The sequence below is a fragment of the Micropterus salmoides genome, unplaced genomic scaffold (genome assembly GCF_014851395.1).
Source record: "Micropterus salmoides isolate LMB-PRFRI ecotype aquatic unplaced genomic scaffold, ASM1485139v1 Ms_hic_scaffold_20, whole genome shotgun sequence".
Classification (NCBI taxonomy): Eukaryota; Metazoa; Chordata; class Actinopteri; order Centrarchiformes; family Centrarchidae; genus Micropterus; species Micropterus salmoides.
In genome coordinates, this window is record NW_024041151.1 from 4,847,117 (window position 1) to 4,862,364 (window position 15,248).

Genomic DNA, 15,248 nt, shown 5'->3' on the forward strand with positions numbered 1-15,248 from the left:
AAATAAACAGCTATAGTTGACTAATTAATTTGTATTTAATGAAATGTATGTTTTAGGGAAAAGGCATTTTCCACATGGGGTAAGATCCCCCCGTGAAATCACTTTCATAGGTGCAAATTACAGATAAAATAAACTACAACTAGGTGGTTCCTAAAATTTATTTCTCAAACTTTTATATAGTGAGTTTGCTGGAACTTCATTAGCAGAAGGTCTGAGGTAAAATAGGTGATTCCCTGCTAGCTAGCTGCAAATGTGAGCATATGTGAGCTTATAACCTCAGAATTTTACCTCTGACTTTCTGATAGTCAGTGTCTAAATAACATCTAACTTACAAACGATCAACCGGAAAAAATTTGATCAGTCAGAATTGCTTTGATCTCAAAACGTACAAAATTGTGATGAAACAGAGGGGAAGCCACGCTGTCCTTTAAATATTCCGATTTACTGCATCACCTGTCCGGCTGTGATACCACCGTTAAACCTTTGGCCCCCTTCACGCGCTCCTGTGCACCTGCACCCCGTGGGCGTGTCTCTGCTCGTGCGCTCCTGCGAGGCGCAGCGGGCCGGGCAGCCAGCAGCGCGCGGCGGGCTGCAGCGACATGTCTCTTTAAGTTGGTGTCAAAGCCGATTACCGCTGATCTCCGCCGTGTTTCTGTTTTCACCGTCTGTTCCCTGTTTCTATTTTTGTTTCGCGCTGCTGAAGATACGATCAGCGGTCTCGTTTTGAAACGTTTTATACCGGCCGGGTGGAAAAAAAACGCTCGTCTCCTCGCGTTAACTCCTCGTCAAAGTTTGGAGCATGGAAACGTCGTGAAGCGTTGTTGTTGTTTTCTGCAGCTCTGCTTTGTAGGAAAGCCCACGTTAAAGCCCCAGACTGGCGAGCTGGTGAGTGAGATGTGCGCTGCGCCGGGGACTCTCCAACTTTTTGTACCATAGTAAGCCTGGATTACCTCTCCCTGCACACGGAGACATTAACCGCTTTCTCTCTGGCGTCCTCCTGCTAAAATAACGGCAGTGATGTGATGTGATGCCTCGGGTTACTGTTTGAAGTTGGCACCAAAATAAAAAAAGCAAAATCCGAGTGAACATAAAATGCAGAAGGGTGTGCGGTACAATGAGGGCCACGCTCTGTATCTGTCGCTGGTTGCGCGTAAAGAGGGCACCAAGCGCGGCTTCCTGAGCAAGAAGACCACCGAGAACAGCCGCTGGACCGAAAAGTACTTCGCCCTCTACCAGAACGTGCTCTTCTACTTCGAGAACGACCAGAGCACCAGGCCCTCCGGGATGTACCTGCTGGAGGGATGCACGTGCGAGCGGGCACCTGCGCCCAAGGTCTCCGCCATCAGCAAGGAGCCCACAGAGAAACAGCAGGTGAGTCTTCACAGCTCCACTGGACCGTGAGAGGCAGGGAGGGAGAGCCAGGTTAGCTAAAAGTTTAAGAATGGAGGGGTTAGCTGTTTCATTAGGGAAATATGCTTCTACCCTTTTCATTCATTTAAACCCTCGGGAGTTCATGTTGGTAATTTTCTTTACCGACTTTCTATGGATGCATTTTTGTCTTTGTTCCACCTTTTACTCCTCATGCATGGTAGCCTATTGTGTTCAGCACGCACTCTGCTGTAAGTCGGACATCTCATTTTGTGAAGTTAACAAAATATCAAGCTGCAAGGAACCCAAAATACAAGAAAAATGTCACAGGTGCTAATCAAAATAGCGAGAATCCCTAAAAAATATTAACAGTTCAAGGTTGTAAAAGTTTCACTATTTATATGCACAAATAAAGCAATATTACATTCTGCCTACATGTTAAATGATTTTATCTTAACTTATTCATTAAAAGTCTACAGTATGCCACCAACAATCTCTGAGGAAATAAGAGTTAGGAGTATCCAACCAGCTATTTATCAGAAGTAGCTGAGTTTACCGACTAGTCATTTCAGAACTGAAGAAGTCTCTTGGATGAGGGAGGAAACGTCTTCTAGTATCTTCAACCAAAGTTGACCTGGATGACTGAGAACCTTCAAAGTAAAGAGTAAGATGAGGGGAAGGTTTTTTTATAGTCTACAGACATGATTGAGATGCTGACAGCTTGTCTGTACATGATATCTGAAGTTATGTTACTATAAATAAAACATGCTCACTGTAAACATAGGTGAATAGAGGAACTCCAGACTAGCTAATAATATTCAAACTAGAGCTGAAATGATGACTGACAGAAAAGTAACCAACGTTTTAGTCATTTTTCAAGCAGAAATACCAAAAACTCCCTGTTCCAGCTTCTCAAATGTGAGGATTTGCTGCTTTTCTCTGTTTTATGTCATTAAAAAGTGAATATCTTTGAGCTTTGGGACTGTTGGTCGAACAAAAGAATGTGTATGGTGTGGTGTCGGCTATGTTAACTGCTTAATGAATACTTTATGTACTGGTTTTGATAGTGGGTTGTTATTGTTGCATATGTAAATAGGTAAAAGTATAAATGTTATTGATTGTTTTGTGTCGTTTTATGTTTGTACTGTCGGACTTGCTGTTCTGCTCCCTTTCTTGGCCAAGCCGCCCTTGTAAAAATGATTTTATCTCAAAAAAACAAAGGTTAAATAAAAAGAAATACCTTACAATAATTACTAGATACTTTTAGTCTGGCCTTGATCGAGACATGAAACATTAGACAGCCTCCTGTTCATTAGTCTGATCAGAGACAACTTGCTAATAAAAATGCACTCTTGCAGAAAATACAACACAATTTAATCTCTTTTTTTTGACAAAACACGTATAAACACAACCTCCACTGAACATTCTTAGCCTTGGGATGAGTGTGTGTGTCAGTCAATCCGAACCAAAGTACGGCTGCAACTAATGATTATTTCTAGTGTTAGTCAGCAGAGTATTTTTATTGATTAATCATTTGGTCTGTAAATAGTGAAAAGGGCCCAGCAGAGCCCAGTGTGACGTCTTCAGATGTCTTGCTTTGCCTGACCAACAGCCTAAAGCCCCAAAATATTAAGTTTACTATCATGGAAAAGAAAAGAAGATATTATTCACGTTTGAGAAGCTGGAAACAGTGAACGTTTGCCTTTTTTTCCTCCCTTAAAAATAATTTAAAGGGTGATCGAAATAGTCCCATGTTTTAATTTTCTGTTCCAAATTCGAGCATCTCACCGTCTTCGTCATTCATCCTCCTTACCGGACGCCTCTGCCTGCAAGGCCTTCTCTGTTTTAGAGAGAAACCCTGTGTGATGAGGAAGACACAAAGCGCCTGGTTATATTATTGAGAATTCATTGTTAACAGAATTAGCCTTTATGAAATACTTGTTCTGTGGAGGCTAATGCTAATTTTTAAATGACCCATATTCCTGTTTTTGCTGCTGCAGGGTATGAAGATGTGTTTTCATCCCATGAGCTGCTGGCATAACGTGGAGTGGTGGTTATTTAATAATAAACGGTGTGCTCTGAGAAACAAGCTGCACGTTCGACCCACAGATCCTGTTTGGCAACGGGTCATTTCAGTTTTTATACAAACTGGATTATATATCAGTGAAGTCTAATCTTCTTATCGATACGCAGGTCATCTGTCACGCCTCGATAGGCATTAATCACATGCTGCCTGTGACAGCCTGACTCAGTCGTGACTTCACATGCTCCGTTTATGGAGGAAGCAGATGTGCTGCAGTGTTTTTACAGCTTTAGTGTGCTAACAATTATTCCGCTCACGAAGCCCCAGTAGGGTGAGAATCCGCTGAATTACTCTGATCTGTAAATGAGATTCTGAACATTAATATAGCAGCAGACAACTATTTGCTAGGCAAAGATTTAGTGGAGTAACGGCAGAGAATGACAAAACACTTCGTTTTGAGGAGAGTGATGCAACGTCTGTTTCTTTGCACATCCGACGCGGTGAATTAATGGTGTACTCTGACCAAACCAGAGCTGGTGATTGTAGTGAAGTGGTGAAAAGACTTACAAAAAGAGTTTTGTTGAGTTTTTTTTGTTTCTGATCAGTTTGAGTGAAGTGTGTATTATGATGATCTGTGAGGTAAATTGCTGTTTTTCTCAATGCGATCTGCTGATTTGTTTCCGTCTGCGATGCTGGTGCTCTAGTGGGACATGCGGTGGCCGTGAATGTCACTTGCAGCTCTTCTGAACACGCCACATGTTTAAGGTGCACTTAAATCTCTCTCTCTTGTTTTTTGCATTTCTATTGCAAAATACAGGACTGTATAAAAATGCTTACGCTGTCTGAAAAATTGAGAGGTTCTGTTCTTTTTTTTTTCTTACCCCATTTATATTTAATTTCAGCCCTTTCTTGTGAGAGATGTTATATAAAGAGATTACATAGTTTTTGTTGGGCACTGTGGTTCATAAATGTGCATTTGTTTTCAGACACTATGCAGAGGACAACCATCCCTCTGGAGACACTAAACGTGTCATACAATTTCCCAGCACTTGGATACAGACTTTGTATAATATGTAAAATTGGGGAGATCCCCTTTAAACAGCTTCTAGCATGGTTGTAGAATCTTAGTCTTGTTTAGCAAAAGGAAGCGTTCAAAGAAAATACAAATAATCCTGGGGAGGGCCTTGCATCTGTAGAAAGTAAACAAGGTTAAGCCCCACTCCCCACCCTAATATTTTATTTCTAAAAGACTGTCAGTGCCTCATAAGATGAGGGAAACTTTGGGCTATCTTAAATAGATTAAAGGTTCAAGGTACATGTATACATTTATAACACAAGGCAGCACAAAGAAGTTGTAGCACCCTTCACACCACGCACACAGGACATATATACAAATATTTAAAATTAGAATAGAATAATAATAAAACAATATGTACAATCACTTGATTACATTCTGTATTTCACACCAAGATGGTAGATAGATCAGTTCTATGTCATTTATTCATGGTGGAGTGCAGACGATGAGTTGAGGAGTCTCACAGCCTGAGGGAAGAAGCTTCTCTGCAGTCTGGTGGAGCGACAGCAGATACGTCTGCATCTCTGAACAGGCTGTGGCTGGGTATTTTAGGCTGCGTTCACACTGCAGGTCTTAATGCTCCGCTCAGATCCATTCCTCGGGTCTGAATTTTGTGATTGGTCAACTGTATTTTTTTTTAGATGTGTCTCATATCAGACTAGAAGTGGGAACAGGCCAGTGGCCTGAAAGTGACTCGCATGCGTAACAGTATCCGTCTGGTGCAGCATGCTGTCGTAGAGAAGTAAACATGGAGGCCACAGACAGTACAGTTTTATTGTTAAGTTGATCATTGGGCTCCCGCAAGCACAGAATTGTGACGACAGTCGTTCTAGAGTTACGTCAGAGTCGCATGAATTCTGATCTGACTCCAGACAGAGGTAACATTTCAAAAAATCTGACCTCAATCTGATTTTGCATATGAAAGTGGCCCAAATCCGAACTGGTAAAGATCAGATTCCATGTGACTTGTTCACACTGTTATAAAACAATCTGAATGCAGCCTTAATATCCTTTGGGGCGCTGCAGGCACCTCGTCTCAGCGATATCACTGATGCTCAGTAGATGAGTTCTAATGATCTTCAGAGCGGTTTTAATCACCCGCTGCAGAGCCATCCAGTCCTGGACCATGCACCACATCTCACCAGTTTGTGATATTTCCAGTCAGGATTCTTTCTATTGCTCCTCTGTAAAAGTTAACAAGAACTCAGCAGAGGAATTTTGCCTTCTTAAATTTCCTTAAGACAAACAGCCGTTTGATGTTGTTTGAAATGATTCTTCTGTCCTGTTATTTTTAACGTCAACATCTTATTAGAAATTCAGGCTGGATGAATTTCCTTCTCTCTGCTGAACATCTGTGCATCTCTCAGTATTATCAACAAAGTCAGTATTTGTCCATTGGTTTTGCACCTGGGCCCTCTGTGTGCAGATAATAGAATTTTCACTTATTTTGCCTGCATGAGGAAAGTGCCTGGAGGGCGGCCTTTAAGTACTAAATATTTGTATTTGTACAATAATGTTATTGCTAAGCAGCAACTTGCCTTTCAGGTTTTCCGGCCTTTAAAGTACACTTTAACCAAGGATCTAAACTCCACAAAAGGCGCCAGCACCTCCAACCAGAGGCCCCACGATCTGGCATTTGAAATAAAAAGCAACGCTGCATGGTAGGCAGACTCTAGTTTTCTTAGCAGTGATGATGAAGCATGCATGTACGACAGATCACCGATACTCAAGCGGGAATTAAATTGTAAAAGCTTATTTTCTTAGAAAATCTGCATGTGTAGTAAAATATATGAAATTGCTCCATAATTTAGTAGAAGTGAGAGTCTGTATCCTGAAACAAAAAATGAATAAGGCAGCACTAGAGCTGAACTATTTTTCTGATTAATTCTCACACCTAAGACAGGAAAAGAGGACAGTGCGATGCAGTGTGACAGCTTGGCATTAGAGCCATGGGGGGCCGTCTGCCTGCCAGCCTGCACTGTAGCTACTGTTTACTCCTCACTGCTGTGAGCACTGCCAGTGATAGTCGGCCAAGAAACCAGACCGGACAGTACAGCCACATGCAACAACTTCTAAAGTAGGCAGCCAATACGATGTCGTGATAGAAAAGAACTAGTTCAGACTAGGTGTCCAATAATAATCGTACTGGCCGATTATCTGCGCCGATTTTCAGCATTTTTCCTATAATCTGCATCGGTCATTTTAAAAACAGGGAAAAAAGCTCCTTTGGCTCTGATGCAGCCGCCTCTCTCTGTCTGCCCACAGAGTGTTGAGCACAATGAAACTGACTGGTGTCTTCTTTCTAAACTTCACTCGGTATTTTGATGTCAGGAATATAGTTTATTTATGTTCCATTTATTTCCAGTGTGATACTGATTTTATATTGTTACTTTTGTTGCTGTAAACTTTACTTTTGCTGCTGCTCTGAAAACAGTTAGTTATTATAAAATATTAAATTTGATTACTGTTCTGAATTTATTCTTTTTTAAATAACATATTTTTAAAAGGCAATTATTTAGTGATGGAAAACCAATAAGAGTAAAGATAAAGAACAGAACCAATAAATAGTATTAATAAATGTATCAATAAAATCCTAACAATATAAAATGGATACAATATAAATGCCAGCCGGTAAAGACAAAGTTTATGATAGTTTATCACACATAGTTAACAAGTCCATCTCTGGGATGGATCTCTAATTCATTTAATTTACTATTTATAAAGATTAAACATGACAGTTAACTTTATTCTTGTTATTTTCAAGTTTTTGTGTTGTGTGTGTTATTCTAAATTTTGACACCAAGATTAAAAATTTTACAGCAAATATCGTTTCCACATATCGGTCATCAGTGTAATTGGATACTGATAATCCGTATTGGTATCAGCCTGGGGGGGGGGGGGGGGGGATATTGGTTGATCCCTATTTCAGACTTTTGGGGGTGAAAAGCCAGTTGTCAGTCGAGACACAATAAAAGTTGAAATCGGCACGTTTTCAGACAGTTTCTCCTGGAAATCGTAGTGTTTTCCTCACTCAGTCAATCACTCCATAATTGCTAGAAATAGTTATCCAACGAAGGTTAAAATGAAGGGCAACTGGACTTGGTTGAAGCTACTGGAAGACGTTTCGTCCCTTATCCAAAGGACTTCTTCAGTTCTGACTGACTGGCAAGGAAACTCAGCTATTTAACCTCAGTGGGGTCGTTATCTCGGGTCATCGATACCGCTGGTTCGTTAGTGTTCCTTGTTGCTGTGACGACAGTCGTTACAGTCGTTGAGACTACCTGTGGCCAAGACTGAACGACCATCGTTGGTCTTCATAGACATCTAGAAATAGTTGTGTAAAGAGTGGGGGGGGGGGGGGGGGACTCTCGTTTTTTGGGGGGAAATTTACAGAAATTGTCGGACGCAGCCAACCAAGAAAATCATATTGTGACTTTGGATTGTTCACACATTATTCCAAGCTGGTTAGCCTTACTGCTAAAACGGCCTAAATGAGCTACTTTTGTTGTGCTAGCAAGTGAAAGCAGAGACAAACAAACAGTTTGAAGGCCCATAAAAATAGCTGAATCAATTGTATTAGTGTTTATATTAGATTTTATTTTGATGTAACTGGCGGCACGTTTACAGTTTGTTGACATTGTCTTTTCATCAAGTGGGAAATGTGGGGTGTCGATATTATAGATGTCTCCGTCGGAGGCTGATGTGAAGGTTTTTTTCTCACTCTGACAATTACCATCTAAGTTTACCGTGTTAGCATGCTAACATTTGCCAATTGGCACTAGAAGTACAGCCGAGGCTGATGGGAATGTCATTGGTTTTGCAATATTTGGTCATAAACCGAAGTGTTGAACAAGTTAAATTTTGACCAGATAAAAAAGTTAATTGATCACCAAAGTTTCAGCTCAACTTCTTGGGACCATGAATGTCCATTTCATCACAATCCATCCAATAGTTGTTGTGATATTTCAGCCTGGACCAGTGGTCGACTGACTGACAGTAACTAACAACTAATGATTATTTTCATTATCAATTTATCTGCCAATTTACTTTCTGGATTAATCGTTCAGTCTGTTACACATCAAATAAACTGTAATAGATTACACATAGTCACAGTGCAGCTGAGAGGAAAATAACAGACTAAACAACAAGATTTACGACACAGACGGTCATTGTTTGATCTCCGTCTGACGAAGGCTGCTCTCTGATTCTGACAGCGGCAGGTTTTTAAATGGAGGAACATTAATGTCAGACAAAACATCAGAGAGCATCAAAGCACTCTTAGACAATTGATAACTTGGCTCATTTGATGTCCACTCTCTTCACAGATACTCTGATAGCAACATTAATTATTCAATCGCCTGTATCTGTGGCTGATATGGGGATAAAACCTTCTTCATTAACATGACTGTGATCAGTATATATTGACCTCAATATACTAAATATGCTTCTTTGTTCTTGTGAGCACAAGTCAAGATCTCATCCTCTTAAAGTTGCTTTTATCATTTTATTTTAACTTAGCTTTTAGCAAACTTGAACTAATTTACTGGTAGAATGAATAATTTGAATTTAAGAAACGGTAAAATTTAAACTCTACTCAATTTATACATTGAAATATTTTACTTAGTTGAATTTACATATGTTCCCATTGACCCTTCGCTAAGCCACGCCCCAAACACACAGCTGGCCAATCACAGCGCAGTATAGGCCTCGCTCTAACTGAGGTCCGACACTTTCATGGCTGCGCTCCGTTGACTCTAATGCAAAAAGAGTTTTCTTTGGCTGTATTTTTCCAAGATCAGGTCAAACGCTGTTCAAGGGGCATCTTGTAACAGTTACAGTCGCTACCCAGAGAGGCTGAAAGTAGACGTACGATTTATTCTCTTTCCAAAACCTCAAATAAATCCAGATAAATGTCGGCTGTGGATTGTTCCTAATGTGATAACTAACTTCCTGCTGAATGGAACGTAATAAAGCCCTATTGTTCTGCTTCTTAATGATTGTAATAATGAACATAGGCCTACTCAGCTGTACAGGAACAGAGTTGATCGTTCATATCGTTGTCTTTTGTCTCAGACGTCGGGGGATACGGTGGTTCACTTGTGATCGGTTGGTTTTAGCTTCTACCTTTCATTTTCTTCACGTCAGTTTGAGTCAGTCTGACAGCCTGAATAAAACCTTCAAATGTATAATATAACTGCAAAACTGTCTGCTTCTTTCTGAGATCACTTTTTCCAACAAATTAGACAATATTTCAGTGCAGTAATAGACAGAGGCAGCGCTGACAGTTTGTCGGACTTAGCAACACTAACTGAGGGGGGCGGGGCTTAGCAAAGGGTCAGTTACCCATTGTAATTTCAAAACCTTTTTGTTTTTAGGGAGTTTCAAGTATCTAATGTTCAAAAAAAAACTATATTTAAGTTGCTTAAATAAAAATTTAATAAAAATTTAAAACAAAAATAAAGTCAAATAAGCTCCTGTTGCTCCAGTTTTTGGTGGTGTTTTTTGGATTGCTAGATATTTAAATTTGAATATTTCAACTATAATTTCGGTTGTAATTTCACAAAAAGGCCTTCATTTCAAATGATTATCGCTTCCACAGTAGTTTTACACTTAAGGTTCAGTGAGGTAAAGACTCCCACTGCCTGGTCTCAAATGTTTAACGTGCTTTTGCTTGGGGCAAACATTTCCTGTCGGCTGCATGCCAAGATGACACCAGATAAGATGGACAATCCTGGCGTTTTTTTGACATGATTTAAGGGCTAATCTTAGCAAAATGTATTTCTGATCTGTTCTGGTTGGATGATTGTAAAATAATTTTTTTTACATCAGTGATTTTTTTTACTGTTGCAGATTTTATTTGCAGAACCCGAGAGAGGAGACAACGTTCTGTGTTTGCAATGTAAGATTGTTGGAAGTGTATCGTAAATGTTTCACTTCTGCAGCTGTATTTTCAGTGTCTTTTTCGTCCATGTGGCTGGACCCTTGTATGTGCATGACAATAAATATGTAAAACTAAACAAACTAATGAAGCAGAAACAGAAGCGACTGTTTGTAACATCCGTCTTCATTTGATTAGTCAAAGCATGTAACTATGAGTTCAGTAGGTTATTAAATATGAACAACAGTGAGTGAAAGTATAATTCTCTGCTGTCATTTACTGCCTAATGAACTGGAAACATAAGCCATGCTGAAAGCTCCTGTAACTCAGTGAAGGACAGGCCAACGATTATTGTTTTTGTACATTCACTGGTATCCCGCTGAGTCCGTTGTTTCAGAGCGAAACAACTTTCTGATTTGTAGCTTACAAGGGAATTGAATTGTGTACAAATCTACACTTGTTTATCTTGTCATCCTCAGACATGATTGGTCTGTGACAAGCACTTTTCCACTTTAGTGTGGGTCTGCTGATATGGCGTTTATAGTGAGTGGTAAATTCATAGCTTTTGTTTTTTCAAGTCTGCTCAAATCGAGCGTTTCCCAAAGAATTTACTGGTATGAACCAATTGTGATACCTTTCACATCTGACCTGTTGTTAATATAAAACTACTGATTAAAGCAGCTTTAAGTAAAAACTTTAGGCAAGGCAAGTTTATTTGTAAAGCACTTTTGAGCAACAAGGCAATTCAAAGTGCTTTACATAAAACAAAAAAGCAAATAGGGAAAATGAAAAGACATTTAAATACAATTTTTAAGATAGAAAATAAAAACAGGTTGTATGTAGGAAACCTATTTGTTCACTTATTATTCTAATGGGTTACGAATAATCAGGCTTTTTACCTTACATTTCAAAGCTCGAACGACATTTATTTCCTCTAATTCACGATTGTCACAGTGAATCCAGATAGTTTGCGCTACAGTCTTGGTTAAAGCAGTCAAAAAAGCCAAATTCTCAGTATTATCAGCATGTTCTGGGTTAAAGTACGGCGAGCAGCAGGTTGATTCAAAGTAAAATCAATTGGATTGGTGTTTTTTCTTGTAAGGGGTCGGGACAGATGTGAAATCTTCCTCAGAGAATCCCTGCAGAAGGGACGAGACGAAGATTATGATGTTTGAAAACGGAGATTGGATTTTAAGATAGATGACAAAGGAGAGGCTGTGTGCTGGAAGACAGTATGTTTTGATTATATGTTTGACTGCCTATGCTCTTAAATAGATATACACAAAACCAATGAATTGTTAACTTACATTTAAATGTTCATTTAAATGAATCTGAAATATTGATATTCTGTAGTACTCTGAACATGTAAAGCTGTCTGTGTTTGCAGCTAACGTGCTCTGGGATGCTGCTGTGCTCGACTAAGAATAGCATGCTTGCTGGTCCTTTTGCCTGCAGTCACTGTCTGAATACCAAGTCAACACAACTGCACCTCGCACACAAGCTCTACTACACACTGCTGACCTGTGCTATTTCTAGTCCGCCTTTAACTGTTCTGTGAGTGGATCTGTCTATTAGCCTGTCTTTCACTGAGTGCGGTAGATGTGCAAAGCCTACAAAACAACAAAAAATCACTTAATTTCTCCAAGCTGTGAGTCAGGAGGGAAGTTTTAGGTGTGGAAATGTCCCGAAGCCACGCTGATGTTATAAGTCCTGTGGAAACTATGGATAGGGGGCTTTCACACCTACCTCTTTTGGACTTTTCAGTTTGGTCCGAACCAAAGTTGCAGGTGTGAAACCTCCCCCGGACCCCGGTCTGGACCAAACAGACGAAATTTGGTCCGACGAAAAGAGGTAGTCTCGGTCCGGATCAAACTGAACCACGGTTCAGTTCGTTTCTGGTGTGAAGGCATTTTTTGGATGGTTCCGACTTTCAGACCATTTACAGGAAGTTACAGGAAATCTGCTCTGCTGCTCCTCGGACTTGAAACGCCCTCCCTGACCATCTGAGGGCACCACAGACTATTGAGACTTTTAAAAAAGGACTAAAAACATTTCTTTTTAGCAGAACTTATGAGTTTTAACCTTGCACAATAATGTCGTTGCACTATTTATCTATATTTCACACTGATGTTTTTACCTTGCTTTTATGATCTTATCTGTAGCACTTTGAGGTTTGTCTTAAATGTAAAGTGCATTACAAATAAAATGTGTTATTATTATTATTATTACGTTTGGCGTTTGGCGTATAAACCGGAAACAAACAAATACACGGGGAAATGCATTGAAATAAGGACACAATTATAAATCTCCTGTGAAAGCTCATCTTTTCACACTGCCACCCATCTCTCTCCTCAAACAGAGGTGCAGAAGGATTGCCTGGGGTCTTCTCCTCCTGTCCTGTCGCGACATAATGTTTGCACCTAAACTGTTTTGCTGCTTTTTTTCTGCATTCTTTTTTTTCTGCAGTTTGTCTGATGTAACATAATTCACTCCACTTTAAGGGTTCTTAGATACACGGAGTTTGTTGGTAGTTATTGATAAGCAGGCTCTGCATGAACAACAAAACACCAATCACAATATTGTACGACAAACAGGCCCCGCCCCCAATAGTTGTCGAAAACAGCTTGAAAATGACCATTGAAACAAGGGATTTGATTGCCAAAAAAGCAACTTTTGTAAACCACTCAGGGGGGCTGGTTTATAGCTGCTCTTTTATTTTTATTAGGATAGTTTGCACTCAAACTAACAGACTAAAAACATTTTTTCAGCTTATTTATTTTATGTGTTTTCCAAAATCACCCCTATATTACTAGGATGCTTAATTCTTTTTAAATAGAGGAATTGAAGTCATCTGGTGAAAATTCCTTAAATTTTTTCTTTGGGAATATATATCTCAGAAAAGAAACGTATTGTAATGTCAGTTTTTTCCAATATTGTACAGCCCTAGATCTTAACATCCTGTCAAGTTACATAAGAAAACAGTGTCCTAGAAATAATTTTTATATACTGCTAGTTTTTCTTTATTTTTATTTGATTAGCTTCCACATAGTGGTCACTAGTCTTTTTATCAGTACTGATTTGTTTTACCAGTTACATCTTGATGGGAAACGTTTTTGCTACCTGGATTAACTTTGACTTTTTCTTCCAGTGAAGAAAGTGCTATGTTTTTTTGTTTTTTAAACCATGCACAAGTTGTCGGTACTGTAGAAGGAATTATATGGTCAATTTGAAGATTGAAATCCCATTAAAACAAGTCATGTGACTGTGCTGGAAGTTTTCCCCTCTTCGTTGCAGCAGAACAAGCTGTAAACACTTGTTATGGTCATGGGGCTGACACTGGAAACAGGGGTTTTGGACCCAGATGCAGACACTAAAACACAGAGAGGAAAAGTTTAGTGTGATCTTTAAACAAAAAGGGTAAACTTACAAGTGAGCTGAAGTATGCGGTGTAAAAACGAAAGCAAGTTAATCTATACACAAACAGTGAAAATCCATAAATCTAAACTGCACGAGGGAAATGAGGAATAATCCCGAGACATGGAATGAAACAGGGATTTGATCCCCGGTCAAGGCGGCTGGTTGGTTGGCCTGAGCACTCATCTTTTCTATTAAACTAATACGGAGATGCTTTATTGAGCTGATGTAGTGTACACCCTCAATGTATGCAGGCGACGCAATAACAAAGCCGCTCTTTTACTTTGCCAGGAGCTGGTAAACAACACACACACACAGGAGCCTCCAATCAGAAATCCAGTCGGCGATCATGTCTGTAAACCCCTCACACTACTACAGGATCATTTAGGCCGATAATCGTCCCCGAGCAGCGTCAGATCGGGAACAACCCTGGCGAAACTGACCCACAAAGCGGCCCAGTTGTCCTCTAGTGTGCCGCCAGCATTAGTCTCTCTCTCAATCTTCCCTAACCACTCCTAAGCCCATTGGTCCCTACGAAGACCTACATCTTCATACATCTTTTTTTTCAAGGCTCAGTAATTTCCAGGAGTAGATGGTTAATTTGTTGGGGACTATTTTCAGCGGCGGATGAATCCACATGTGGTGCTGTAGTGAGTATTCGGGGCAGCAGGACTGTGTATGTGGGACTGATTCAGAATAAACTACAGTGTGTGTGTTAATGGTGATGAAGGAACATGTGACCCAGTGCAGCAGTGAGGCTCACTGGTGGGTTTAATAGTTTTAAGACAACAATTGAGCTCTATGGCTCAGAAGAAGAAGAGACGTCAGGCGGTGATACACACGGGACTTGCTGCTTTTGGTCTTCTTTTCAGTATTTGTTGACAATAAGAAAAATGTCACCAGACGTATCCTTGAAACTTGGGTATATTGTTCCAAAAGGTAAAAGAGGCTAAGAATCCATAAAAGGATACACAGTTGCTCAATCCTGAGACATGAAGCGAGATGAATCAAACACAGGGCCCGCCGTCCTGCTAGTCATGCTGTGTTGTAAACGATGCAGAGGCTCAACCACTGAGAGCCGTCTGCAGGTAGCAGCTCTCATATTTGTGTCTGTGAACGGCAGACAGATGAGCTGAATTTTGTGACTGGACGTAGTGACGCTGGGTGCAAAGCATGAAAGCTGCCTCTGTCTGTCTCTCTGTCATTGTTATCCTCTAGCTTAAAGTAGGCTTGTGGCTGGGGAAGCCGCATTAGCAATGCGAGAAGCTGAACAAGCCTTGATGGTTATGTAACCCCCCCCCCAACACGCACACCAAAACACACACAAACAAGCCCTTAAGCCTCTCTCTGGTCCGTGGCGCACGCTAGTAAGTGTCTCTCACCCGCTTAGCGTTACATCATTACTATACAGGCCTACTTTCTCCCTGTGGCAGCCTCAGAGTAAAGCATATTGTCAGATGTTGTAATACAAAGTACAAATAAATGTGCAG

The 15,248-nt window shown here is 40.2% G+C and overlaps 1 protein-coding gene across 2 annotated transcripts in view; it reads left to right on the forward strand.

Annotated features, from left to right (window-relative positions):
* Window positions 1-549: 549 nt before the first annotated feature.
* The window catches only part of rasgrf2a (Ras protein-specific guanine nucleotide-releasing factor 2a), a 42,447-nt gene continuing 27,748 nt past the window's right edge, over window positions 550-15,248 (forward strand). For both annotated transcript variants that reach the window (XM_038733883.1, XM_038733884.1), the window contains exon 1: window positions 550-1,371. In XM_038733883.1, coding sequence (XP_038589811.1) covers window positions 1,093-1,371 — 279 coding nt within the window. In that variant the 5' untranslated portion in view covers window positions 550-1,092. The remainder of the gene's footprint in view (window positions 1,372-15,248) is intronic.